At 52.7% G+C, this 13,242-nt stretch overlaps 1 protein-coding gene across 1 annotated transcript; it reads left to right on the forward strand.

The window, feature by feature from the left end:
• Positions 1-4,958: 4,958 nt before the first annotated feature.
• LOC142076393 (olfactory receptor 14A16-like) lies at positions 4,959-5,897 on the forward strand. The gene has a single exon (XM_075138694.1). It carries the CDS (start codon positions 4,959-4,961, stop codon positions 5,895-5,897), a length of 939 nt encoding a protein of 312 aa, XP_074994795.1.
• Positions 5,898-13,242: the final 7,345 nt, after the last annotated feature.

Genomic DNA, 13,242 nt, shown 5'->3' on the forward strand with positions numbered 1-13,242 from the left:
CATTTGTGGTTATGGCATTTGTCTTCCCAAGTAACCGTTACACATGACGAAGCCCTGCTTTCCTGGGAATGGCCGAACATCTGCCTGGAAGTAGCGGGAAGGAGTGAATTCATTCCTCATTTGCTTTGCCTGCCTGTGCAGCTTTGCTTCACTTATTGCCATCTTCACTTATTATTGTCCCATTTCATTACCTGTAGCGTCGTGCAATTGCTCGCATTGCTGTCTTGATAGAGGACCAGACATCTGCCCACATAGCGAAACACCTTAGCCTGGGCCTTTCAGTGTTGCCCCAGGAGAAGGGATTCAGCTGAGGCTGAGGATGAGAATTCAATCATTGGCATCCAAGAACTTCACCTTTATCAATTTCCTGTCTTCCCAAAGCCTGAACAAGGGATGGGAGAAAAAGGAAGAATTGAGAGGAGGCCATCACTGGTTTGTCAGTCCATACACAGCTGAATTTTGTCCTAATAGGTCAGGTTTAATTCAGGTTAATTTTGCTATCACACGTGAAAGTGGAAAGTGTTCAGATATTCTGTGCTTCTCTTTTTGAGGACTGAAGACTGTCTAGAAAAACATCATCAAACATAAATAGCTATACTATCTCCGTACCAGGAAATGCAGTCCTTTCATCTCAGAAAGCAAGGAGGATGGTCAGGCATGATCTGCCCTGGGTTCATCCAGTCACTTCTCTTTCAGACTCACAGAAATGGAATCCAAAAGACATGCTCTCTGACACACTCCTCACCAAAGTGTGTGTCACAATACAGAGTGACCTGGCTGTGACATCAGCTGGCTCTCTCAGCACCCTTGGATGCAGCCCTGCCAGTTCTGTGGACTGTTAACATCTCAGCTTGCTCCAGTAACCCCTGACTTGATCCACAGCCACTGCTGGTTTTTCTCCTCCAGAGTCCTGCTTCAAGGCACAAAGGCAACAAAGAGCACAAAGAGTGCCTCAGACAGATCTGCACCTTCTCTTACTAAATTCAGCAGTGCCACACACTACTGTTGTTTATTCTTGAACTGTAACTTCAGTGCTAACAGCTCATCTTGATGCCCTTGGACCCCCTTGCAAGTATTAACTACCGGGGAGCTTCGGCTTTCCTAAACCCCTCCCTATTTCTAAATTCCTTCTTTGAAGTGAGATCCTCTATCCACACCCTCTCTGCTTCCCTTTTTCTACGGAGATTCCCGACGAATTGCCTGTTTAGCCAAACGGGTGTCCTGAGATGTCCACTTGTTTGCTGGAGTATTGGCATGGAGACTTGCTGTGCTTAGAGGATGCTGCCCTTGAGAAGCAGTTGCGCTGAATTCTGCTCCCCTGGAGTGACACTGTCCACCGAAAGTTCCCAGAATGGGCCAAAGTCTGCCACTCGGAGACTGGGCATCTGCACTCTGCTGCTCTCCTCCTTCCTCACTCCCCTTGGGAGCTGAGACTCCACTATTTCTTTGCTCCTAGAGCCAAGGCTGACAAGGGTGACACAGGTTTTCAGATCCAGGGGAGCATCACATTTGTTGGCCCACCTGGCAGCTGGGCTAAAAAGCTGATGCAAAGAACCTCCAAACACCTAAAGGAACATTTGCACTGTGCTCTCCTGTGCACGTCAGGGGTGGTGGGTTGACTTTTGGCCCCCCGGTGCCCACCAAGCCTCTCTCTCAGCCCCTCCCCTTCTTCACTCACCTTGGTGTCTGCAGGGTTGTTTCTCACGTTTCTCACTCCTCTCTCCTAAAGCTGCTGCACACTGGTTTTTATCTTTCTTCAGTGTTATCACAGAGGTGCCACCAGAATCGCTTATTGGCTCAGCTTTGGGCAGTGGCTGGTCCATTTTGGAGCCAGCTGAAATTGGATTTATCCGACATGGAGTCAGCTCTTCAGCGCTTCTCACCTAAGCCCCCCCTACAGCCCCCCTCACCACTACCAAAACCTTCCCATGTAAACTCAATGCACAGGGTCTTTAACGTCACCAGTAAGATGTGAGGTCATTGGACCTAACACTTCCTCAGGCTGGTTAAATAAGACTTTGTCCCCTTCCTCTCCCTGCTTATAGGTTCTTTCTGTCAGAGCAGAGATGTGCAGGACCTCAGCCATGGCACCAGGGCTGAGCTCAGATGTGTAACCCAGAAAGCTGGTACCAAGTGCCCAAGCTCCCATGCAAGCAGAAGATTTGCTTCAGAGCATGCTGGGGTGGCTGGCAGGTGGCAACGTAAAGAGGAAATGAGGTGTCCTAGGGAGAGTAAACCCTGCTGTCTTCAGGAGCAGAGAGAAACAGGGCTGGACTGTGCAGCCCTGGCAGGAGAGGGCTTTGCTGCCTGTGGTGTCTCTGCAGCCCCAGAGGGCCTGTGCTGGAGGTGAAGCTGATCTCCAGCAGGGACAAGGTGCTGCTGAAAGGTGTCCTTGGCTGGACAAGAACACTGTGAAAATCATTGGTCTGTTCCTTGGTTGCATCATCAAAGGATGTGGGAGAAGCACTGTCTTTACTGGGTAGAGATGGGACAGGACTTGCCTCACTGCGAGGCCATAGCTGTCAATGGAGATGTGGTAAACACAGCTGATGGAGAAGAGAGCGAGACTTAGCTCTCCCAATGGCAATGACCTCATTTGCGCAGAGGAATACCTCTACAGGCTGCCCTGGACATAACGAGCAGGTTTCATTGTCCTAAATGTGAGCATCTGCTGTCACTTCAGCTGGCCAAAGGAATGCCCCACCGGCTTCCAAAATTATGTCCCCAGGCGCTGCCCTGTCCCTCTGAATTGCTCCATCCGAGCTTACAGTGACCTGCACGTGTCTTGGAGCACCTCTGGCACCTCAGATGTCACCTGTGGTTTGCATGGGTACAGGAGGTAGAGGAGATTCCTCCCTTTCCCTGGCTGGGTGTCCTGTCTCATAGTGGGACAAGAAGAGGGGATTCTTCGACCTAACTCTGTCTCTGATAGGGGAAAGGCCACTGCTGGAAAGAAATGTCCCTGCCCAGCGGAGGGAGGAAACATCAGTGATGACTTCAGCGTGTTCCACAGTCGGTTCCCCAGGAACAGCCCTAAGGGAGCCCCGAGGGGGCAGAGCAAGTGGTGCCTTGGGCTGGTCCTCTGCTGCTGAGCTGGGCTGGGCTCCTGGGATGGAGGGAGCTCATGGCAAGTGGGCAGCGCTGCAGAGAGACAGCTCTGCCCAGGAGCAGCTCCTCTGCAAAGCGCAGCAGGGCTGAGGGCACTGCCTGCAGGCACCGAGGGCAGACAAGAGAAGTCAGACTTTCAATGCAGTTGAGAGCACACCGAGGGAGAAATCTCCACAGCCTGTGACACAGTAAGTCTCTGGCTGCAGGGCAATGCAGATCAGTTCCTGGAAGTGTCTCCCAGACCTGGCACATGCCACGGCTGACAGGAGCTGTCAGGATGGCTCTGCTGGCTTTTCTGGGGTGGAGGAGGAGGAGGATGTGCTGCAGAGCACGGCTTCCCTGCTGCCCCCTCAGAGGGACAGGGCAAGACAGCTCCCTTCTCCCGGGGACAGCTGCAGGGCTGTGAAGGCGGGTGTGCAGCCAGGGGTGCCCAGGGCTGTCCAACAGCCCAGACCAGCAGAGCTGGGGACAGGGAGATGGCTCCTGGCAGGAACAGCTCCAAGCAGCAGAGAGATGGGCAGGGGTGAGAGGGAGCTGCTGCCAGAAACACTGGGCAGGGGGATGTGGGCACCTCCCTGCCGTCCCTGCGGTGCAGACACCTTCTGCTGCACAACCCCTCCCTGGTCTCCTTTCCCACCCTAAGCAGAGCCTCTGCCCTCAGGCCCATGGGCTCTCGGGCATGCGTTGCCCCTGCAGCAGCCAGAGCCCAGAAAAGGACAAACCCCTGATTTCCACCTGTCTTTGCGTGTCCCTCCTCCCTTGGCAGGAGCATTGTGGCATTCCACTGCCATCCCCTCCTGCCTCTGCTGCCCTTGTTCTCCCCGTTGGATTGGCTGAGTCAGTGCGGGGGGGTGGACGTCGGGGGTGGCAGGTTCAGCTCCTGTTCAGACACCCACCCTATGGGTCCTGCTACGCAGACGTGTCCATGGGAGCAAGGAGCCCAAGTCTCCTCCGGGCAGCTTTGGGACATTGAGCTATTTCCCTGGGGCGTCCTGCTGGGCTGCAGGGTGCCCTCCAGAAGGGCACAGCTCTCCCGTAGTACCTCTGTGCTACCTAGGATCCCCATGGGGAAGACACTTCGGTGCTAAGACTGTGGAAATGCTGCTGGGCAGCTGTGGGTGGGCAGCTGCAATGATCCCTCGGTGTCCCAGCCTGGGAGGGGGGAGATGAGATCCTCCTCAGGTACCCTGAGAAAAGGTGAGGAGCATCTCATCTCCTCCTTGAACCTGCATTCCTCTGCTCTCAGCAGGGTCCCGTTTCTTTTAAGGGGACAACCTGAGTGGGACCATCCTCCAGCTCCAAGGTGCCAGCACAGGGCAGCTGAGCACAGGGCTGATGGGCACAGCAGCTCTCCTCTCTCTGCACTGAGGGACCGTCCCTTTGCCTCTCAGGACCCACAAGATTTCACCTGGAGTGCATTAGAAATGGCAGGGATTTCAACCATCCACAACCACTCCTAAATGTGGCAGGTGCAACTAGAACAAAAGAAACAAACCAAAATCCCCTCAGCTCCGTTCTGCAGTTGGGCAAATTCCAACCAACAATGCCAAAAAGCTCCTTGCTAGATCATGAGTGCATTTAATTTGAGATCACCCTGAGTTCCTAGTTCCCTCTCGCTGCACAGCAAGAAGGACTTCTCGGGAGCACATTACAGTGTCCCTGCTCCCAGTGACCCCCTCAGTCAGAAAAACCCAGAGCTCAAGTGCAGGAGCTGCAGAGAGGTCTTCCTGAAAAGAGAGTCTGAGTGTGGGGTTGCAATGAGACATGCAATAGGTTTTGCTCAGAGAAGTCTGCCCTAACTCAGTACTGCCTTTTCCTTCTCAACAGATAACCATAACGAGAGGAAGCAAATGTCCAACGGCAGCTCCATCACCCAGTTCCTCCTCCTGGCATTTGCAGACACACAGGAGCTGCAGCTTTTGCACTTCTGGCTCTTCCTGGGCACCTACCTGGCTGCCCTCCTGGGCAACGGCCTCATCATCACCGCCATAGCCTGCGACCACCGCCTGCACACCCCCATGTACTTCTTCCTCCTCAACCTCTCCCTCCTCGACCTGGGCTCCATCTCCACCACTGTTCCCAAAGCCATGGCCAATTCCCTCTGGGACACCAGGGACATCTCCTACGCAGGATGTGCTGCACAGCTCTTTCTCTTTCTCTTCTTGTTTGGTGCAGAGTATTCTCTTCTCACTGTCATGGCCTATGACCGCTATGTTGCCATCTGCAACCCCCTGCACTACGGGATCCTCCTGGGCAGCACAGCTTGTGTCCACGTGGCAGCAGCTGCCTGGGCCAGTGGGTTTCTCACTGCTCTCCTGCACACGGCCAATACATTGTCACTACCCCTCTGCCACGGCAATGCTGTGGACCAGTTCTTCTGTGAAATCCCCCAGATCCTCAAGCTCTCCTGCTCAGACTCAGACTACCTGAGGGAGGTTGGTTTTCTCCTGGTTGGTGCTTGTTTAGCATTTGGGTGTTTTGTTTTCATTGTGCTGTCCTATGTGGAGATCTTCAGGGCCGTGCTGAGGATCCCCTCTGAGCAGGGACGGCACAAAGCCTTTTCCACGTGCCTCCCTCATGTGGCCGTGGTCTCCCTGTTTGTCAGCACTGGCATATTTGCCTACCTGAAGCCCCCCTCCATCTCCTCCCCAGCTCTAAATCTGGTGGTGGCAGTGCTGTATGCAGTGGTGCCTCCAGCAGTGAACCCCCTCATCTACAGCATGAGGAACCAGGAGCTCAAGGATGCACTGAAGAAGGTGATTCAGTCAGTTGTCTCTCAGCACCAATAAGCTGCCCATGGCTCTTCACAAGTGATTTCCAATGTATCTGGGGAACCTCCTGTGCTTTCAGTATTTTATCTGTGATACTCATAACTGCCCAGGAACGTCTGTATCCACTCCACTTCTTCAGAGCCATGAATCCAGCCTGTCTGACCCAGAGGCTTTTGTATGTGTGTGGCACGATGGCACAGCTGGCCTCCCGTCTCGCATCTCTGTAATAAAATGGATTTTCTCAGTGCCGGTGTCTGGAGCTTGGGCTCCTCTTACAAAGCTGAGCTCAGGAACAGGTTGAAGAAATTGCCCCCACGAGGCCGTGCTGCTGTGCTTGGGTTCTCCTTGGGCTGAAGGGAGGTGGGCATGGGGCGATATCTTAGAGAGCGAGCCTGGAGTGAGCTTTCACTGGTGGCCTCGCTAATTGGCCACTTCCAGCACTGGCCGCTCAGCACAGGTCCATGGGTGAGCTTTGCTGCACGGCCATTTCCCTCCTCCTGCTGGGCTCAGTGCCTGCACTGGGGGAATGGCCAGCCCTGCTCGACCTCTCTCCTTCTCCAGACCCTGGCAGACCCCGGAGCAGGGATGTCTGCGAAACCCCCCATGGGATGCGGAAAGGGGTGGGGAGGTTCCAGGACCTGGAAGAGGCCGTCTCAAGTAGGAGGAACAGAAAGGGGACAGGGCACAAAGGGATGTGGTGGGGATCATGTGAGAGAAACTCTTCCTCACACCGAATACACCCTTTCCCATGCTGTGCCCGCACAGTGGGGCCGTGGGACCACGTGTGAGGCAGCGGGGCTGGGCCGGCACACGGCAGGGCACTGACAGGGGCCACGAAGCTGCTGCCAGGGGGTGACCACCTGGAGTTGGTGGCTGCAAGAGAAGTCAAGAGCAAGAGAAGAACTTAAATTGCTGTGTTAGAGACAAGGCTGAACAAGGGCAATGCAGGGCTGCTGCTGAACGAGGACGGTGATCTAATAAACAGGAGACACCATTGGGGCTGAGGTTCTCAATGCTTTCTGTGCCTGAGTCTTTACTGAAAAGGTCTCCAGGCCTCTGCTCGGTGAAAGGGCTCCAGGAGGAGGAGAGCACGTATTGGCAGGAACCTCATCAAGTCCCACAAGGACAGATGCCAGTGTCTGCCCTGGCAGGGGACTCACCCTGGCAATGGCACAGGCTGGGGGCTGCCTGGCTGGGAAAGGTCTTGGTGGGCAGGGAGCTGGACAGGAGGCAGCCGTGTGCCCTGGCACAAGGGAGGACAGCAGGGCCCTGGGCTGGACGACCAGGAGCACAACCAGGAGATCAAGGGAAAGGAAAACGTTGGAATACTCCATCCAGATTTCAATCCCCAATTCAGGAACGATATTGGCAAGCTGAAGTGGGTTTAGCAAAGGGCCCTCAGGTCAGCCAGGGCCTGGAGCTCTTTGCCTGTGAGGAGAGGCTGAGGGAGCCAGGCTTGTGCAGCCTGGAGAAAGGAAGGCTGACGGGGACCTCATCCCAGCCTGCTAGTACTTACAAGGAGGTCATGGAGAATACAGAGCCAGGCTCTTCATGATGGTGCATGTTGGGAGGAAAAAACCAATGAGGGTTTAGAGATAAGGAGGCTGAGCTCCTTAGTCCTGGGCTCTTCCTTCCAAGTGAAACCCTCCAAGATGAAGTCCCAAGTGTGGATCTGAGGCTAATTTGGCCCAAGATACTCTCCTGACAGTGAGGTACAGGTAAATCCAAGCAGGATTCAATTACTTTAACCTCCAGTGCTGTCCAGAAATGTCTTTCACAGCCGTGGAAGGGGCTGAGGATCTCACTGCCTCGCTTCCCTACTCCTTTCCTGGTAAGATCTTCCCCCTTGAGTCTCCTAGCAGCCTCTGTGGTAGAGAAGCTTTGCCCATGTGAGAGCAAGATGCAGCTGGGGAGCACTTGTGCCAGGTGGACACAGGCAAGTGCATGGGACCAGAGGGGGTGCACCCAAGGGTGCTGGGGGAAATGGCTGGTGTCATTGCAAGGCTGCTGTCCTTTGTCTTTGAAATGTCATGGCAAGTGGGGGGAACGTAATGATCACTGTTAAAGTCCAAGCGATGGGCAGTTTCTAGAGGCATCCCTCACTGAGAAGTGCTGGGGCCAATGCTGTCTGACCTCTTTAGTGATGGTCTGGACAACGGGACAGAGTTCACTCTCACCGTGTTTGTGGACGACACATAACTGGGGGGAGCGCGCCTTTGAGTAGGGGGCAGGGAGGGGAACTAGATGATACCCAGAAATATTTCCAACATTTCATTACTCACGAAATCTTTACCTGGAGTCCTCTGTAAAGACAAAATAAGTACAGGAAGGAGAAAGGCAGAGAGGCTGAAGAAGAGATGAGAACTCTGTCAATACAGATGAAATAGTTTTTCAAAACAAAATTCCTCCACTCAGAGCACTGGTAGGAAATGTATTGTGATGAACTCCATATAAATACGTTGGCAGAGAGAAATTACTGTAGTGTACTCATGTGCTCCTCCCAAATAAAAAAGAAAAAGAAAAAAAATTGTAAGAAGTGAGCCAAAATATCTGACATTCTGAAAATGAAGATTGTTTTCAGTTATTGCTCAGAATAATTTTTAAGTAGGTTTCAACTCAAGACTAAGACCTACCTTCAGGTCCGGATTCATTTGCCCACATACAGAGGCTGTTGCTGTCTGACCTGCCCCGGGGTCACAGAAGTACCCATAAGGTGCTTGGGAATGTGACCCAGGGCTCCCTTCTGGAGCTGGTCACCAGGAAATCTGCAGGCATCTCGGTTGAGCCACTTCTTTCTCTCCATTTACTACAAAGAGAAGTTTGGACAACTCGATTAGATGTAGACATCTGCACTGAGGTGTCTGGTGTTGGGTAAGGACCATCTTGTCCCTTTCTTCACCTAAAATAGAGTGACAATTCTGTACCGCAGAGGGAATATGAAGGGAGCGTGTCTGGCTGATTTAGGGACTCCTGCCAGAAGTGCTGGTAACACAGATATGTTGGCCATGCAGAAACAGAGCGTTTCACTGAAGACGGTCACCCTTCTTCTCTGTAACAGGCGAGAGAGCTCAACACCTCCGAGTGTGACTGGCTGTGTGAAAGGGCAAGCAGCGCAAGGACAGTCCTGGGCAGGGAGTGTGTGAGGGCACTGAACTCCATGTGAGGCACAAACATGTTGTTTTTAACATTATAGGCCAGATTATGACAGAACGGTTCAAAAAATGCCAAAAAATAAAATGAAGTAACAAAGAAATTAAGGAAAAAATTTAAAGGGAAGAAAGTGTTCTCCTTCTGTGGTGGGTTGATCCCGGCTGGACACCAGGTGCCCACCAAGCCACTCTATCTCTCCCCATCCTCAGCTGGACAGGGGGAGAAAAATATCACGAAAGGCTCGTGGGTCGAGATAAGGATAGGGAGATCACTCACCAATTACTGTCACAGGCAAAACAATTTAATTTATTACCAATCAAAAATCAGAGTAAGATAATGAGAAATAAGAACAATATTAAAACACCTTCCCCCCACCCATCCCTTCTTCGCGGGCTCAGCTTCATTCCCAAGTTTCTCTACCTTCTCCCCCTGAGTGGCACAGGGAGACAGGGAATGGGGGTTGTGGTCAGTTCATCACACGTTGTCTCTGCCGCTCCTTCCTCCTCAGGGGGAGGACTCCTCGCACTCTTCCCCTGCTCCAGCATGGGGTCCCTCCCATGGGAGACAGTCCTCCACGAACTGCTCCAGTGTGAGTCCTTCCCACGGGCTGCAGTCCTTCATGAACTGCTCCAGCGTGAGTCCATTCCACAGGGTGCAGTCCTTCAGGAACAGACTGCTCCAGCGTGGGTCCTTCACAGGGTCACAAGTCCTGCTAGCAAACCTGCTCCAGTGTGGGCTCCTCTCTCCACGGGGCCACGGGTCCTGCCAGGAGCCTGCTCCAGCGTGGGCTTCCCATGAGGTCACAGCCTCCTTCGGGTATCCCCATGCTCCGACGAGGGGTCTTCCACGGGCTGCAGGTGGATAACTGCTCCACCATGGTCCTCCATGAGCTGCAGGGGGACAGCCTGCCTCACCATGGTCTTCACCACGCGCTGCAGGGAAATCTCTGCTCCAGCACCTGGAGCACCTCCTCCCCCTCCTTCTTCACTGACATTGGTGTCTGCCGTTGTTTCTCTCACATGTTCTCACTCCTCTCTCCCGGCTGATGTTGTGCAGTGGTTTTTTTCCCCGCTTCTTAAATACGTTATCACTGAGGTGCTACCACCATCACTGATGGGCTCAGCCTTGGCCAGCGGCGGGTCTGTCTTGGAGCCGGCTGGCATTGGCTCTATCGGACATTGGGGATACTTCTAGCACCTTCTCACAGAAGCCACTCCTGTAGCCCCCCCACTACCAAAACCCACCACACAAACCCAGTACACTTCCTCCTCACCTCCCCAGCCCCGACATTTCTGACACTGGCCTCCTGGGACTTGCATCACTGACATCAGACTTCTCCACTGAAGTCTGCAGCTGGAGGTAACAGCTCCTTTGCACCAGCTCTTACCTGCTTTCCTTAGAGACCTGGCTGCACACGGGCACAGCAGGATTTCTCTTCGTTGCCAACAAACAGAAGGAAAGCGTGGTAAAGTTTAATAAACAATATCGCCCACTCCTCAAGTCTGTGCTAAGTCCATGCTGCCTCCAATGAGGTTCACCATCCACAGGGGATAACCTTACTGGAAAGGTGTTAGACAGATAGATAGGAAATGATAGATGCAAACACAGTGAAGGATTTGTCTGAAGAGATAAGTAGACTGCTGAAAGACAAGGGCAGGCTTCTAACTCCCTTCAGCCTGGGTGTTGAGAGGGATGGGACTGAACAAGGAGTAAGGGGAAAGGGAAACTGGAGAGCAATGGAAACGGCATAGGTCCAGAGAATCTGCTGAGAAGATGCCTTTAGACCTGGACAAGTGGAAAAATTAGGGAGGTTAAATACACAGTACCATGAGCAGAGTCCTGGCAATGCAAGTACAGGGGGAGGTCAAGATTCCTTCTCCTTCAATTAATATACTTCCTAGAAATTCCCGCTTTGTCATGGCAGAAAAACATCGTCATTTTATTAAAAGTTTTCAGTCATCTCAGCTGATGAAAAGGTGCTCACATGTTTTTTGAAAGTTTCAAGCCGTTCTTCCCCTTTCCAGGCAGAGCTCAGCCCTCTGACCATGGACATCGAGTGCCACTTGTAGAGACCCCGTGTAAGCTGAGGTGTTTCCCTGCGATTGGCCACTGTCACACAGGACAGGAGGTCTCCTGCAGGACACCAGAGCCCCTCGGCAGCTGCAGATAGAGGCCAGGCAGAGGGTCCCAGGACACCCGCACTGGCACCAGGCATCTGTGTCCCTGTAACATAAGACATCCGTGTCCCTGTAGCTACATCCCAACCCAGTTCTGGAAATAATTCTTTCTTTCAAAAGTGTAATTAAAAAAAAAAAATGTTCATTAAATCCCCCGAAGACTGGTATATGAAAAGGAAATAAAGTTAAACTAAGAGGAAATAAACACACAGAATTAAAAAAGAAAAGCTGAAAATTGCATTAAAACATTTTCTTTGCTTTAGACTTTTCCTCATTTCTTCTTTGTTTCATTTTTATTGACATTTTCTGAACATTTCTACCATAACCAGGCCTGCAGCATAAAAGAAGACATTGCTATGTCTTGCGGAGATCCCAGTGTGCTAAACCCCCTCCTCTCCCAGAGCATCCATGCCATTCCTCACCCTTTGCACAGAGAGGGTCACCCACTAAGGTGGCAGCTCTCTCAGCTGATACTGGGAAGCAGGTGACCAACTTCAGTGAAACACCCTGGGTTTGGGTGGTCAGATTTGCACTCATCTCAACACATCTGTATCACAATGTCACTTAAAGGGCTCTCTAGATCATCTATGAACACTCCCTTTTCATTCCCTCCAGGGTAAATGAGGAGTGACTGCTTTTTAGGTGAAGAAACGGAGAAGACCGGTCTCCCCCAACAGCAGACACCCCAGTGCAGATGTCTGTGTCAAATCAAGTTGTCTAGACTTCCCTTTCTACTCAATGGAGAGAATGAGGTTGTCTCAAATGAGGTGTCTGAGATACTTTTCCTGGTGACCGGCGAATGCTCCAGAAGGGTTCCCATAGGTCCTGGGTCACGTTTCCAAGCAGCATATGGGTACTTCAGCTACCCTGGAGCATCTGAGATAGCAACAGCTGACAGATGTGGGCAAAGGAATTACTCAAATGAATTTCCTCCATCACCTTCGCAGGGACTGAGGTGCGGCTGAGCAGCCTGTGATTCCCTGGATGCTCCTTCTTGCCCTAACTGAAAATGCAATGTTTGTCCTTTTCCCATCACTGTTTGCCCTGGCCTTTCAAAGATGATCAAGCGCAGCCTTGCAATGACACCCGCCAGCTTCCTCAGCACCCTTGGGCACATCCTGTCTGGTCCCATGGACCTGTGTGTGCCCCACAAGCACAAGTGGCCCCTCAGACACATCTTCCTCTGTCGTGGGTGCAGCCTTCCTGCACAGACATCGGTAGGAGACTCGAGGACCGGTGAGGCCTGGGGGCAAGTCTTGCCAGGAGAAGAGGATGGGAAAAAAGCAATGAGTTCCTCAGCCTTTTCCAGGCCTTGTCACTACATGTCCTGCCCCCGAGCCATGAGACCACGTTTTCCTGAGCTGACTCCTTGTGCTGCCAGTGAACTTACAGAAGGCCTTCTGGTTGCTCTCCCTAGTCCTTGCTAGTTCCAGCCCCAGCGGAGCTCTGGCTTTCCTGCCTCCACCCCTGTACCCCAAGGCCATGTCTCTAGCTGCCTCCTGGACAACCTGTTCCCTCTTCCAACCTTGTGCAATGCCTTCTGGTGTTTGAACTCCTCAGCCAGAAGATCCCTCTTCATCCTCACCAGCCTCCAGCTAGGCTCTGCTTAACTCCCAGAACATCAGACTGATGTATTTCTGGGTTTTGATGTTGTTGTCCCTGAAGATCCAAGAGGGCTCCGTGGATCTTGAATCTCCAGGATGCTGCCAAGCAGATGCTGAACCAGCTGAAATCGGCTCTCCTGTAGTCCAAGGCTGTGAGTCTGCTTTTTTCTCTGCCATGGTCACTGCAGCCATGGCTGCCCTCAGCACTGGCATCCTCATCCAGTTCTGCTTTGTTTGTGAGTAAGAGAGTCCAGCCCCAGTCAGCCATCAATGGCCTGTATCCAAAAAGGGAGGGCTGAGGTGAAAGGGTGAAAGGGACCTGTCTGGGTGCTGGCTCTGAGGACACCTCTGTTACAGCCACCCGCCCTGCTGTGGCAGGCAGGAGGGCAGGCCACGCTCATGGGTACCCTGCTCGGCCCTATCTCCTCTGGA

Source organism: Calonectris borealis, unplaced genomic scaffold (genome assembly GCF_964195595.1).
Source record: "Calonectris borealis unplaced genomic scaffold, bCalBor7.hap1.2 HAP1_SCAFFOLD_45, whole genome shotgun sequence".
Classification (NCBI taxonomy): Eukaryota; Metazoa; Chordata; class Aves; order Procellariiformes; family Procellariidae; genus Calonectris; species Calonectris borealis.

Coding starts and splice junctions, on each gene's coding strand:
- LOC142076393 (XM_075138694.1), top strand. CDS start 4,959: ATGTCCAACGGCAGCTCCATCACCCAGTTCCTCCTCCTGGCATTTGCA.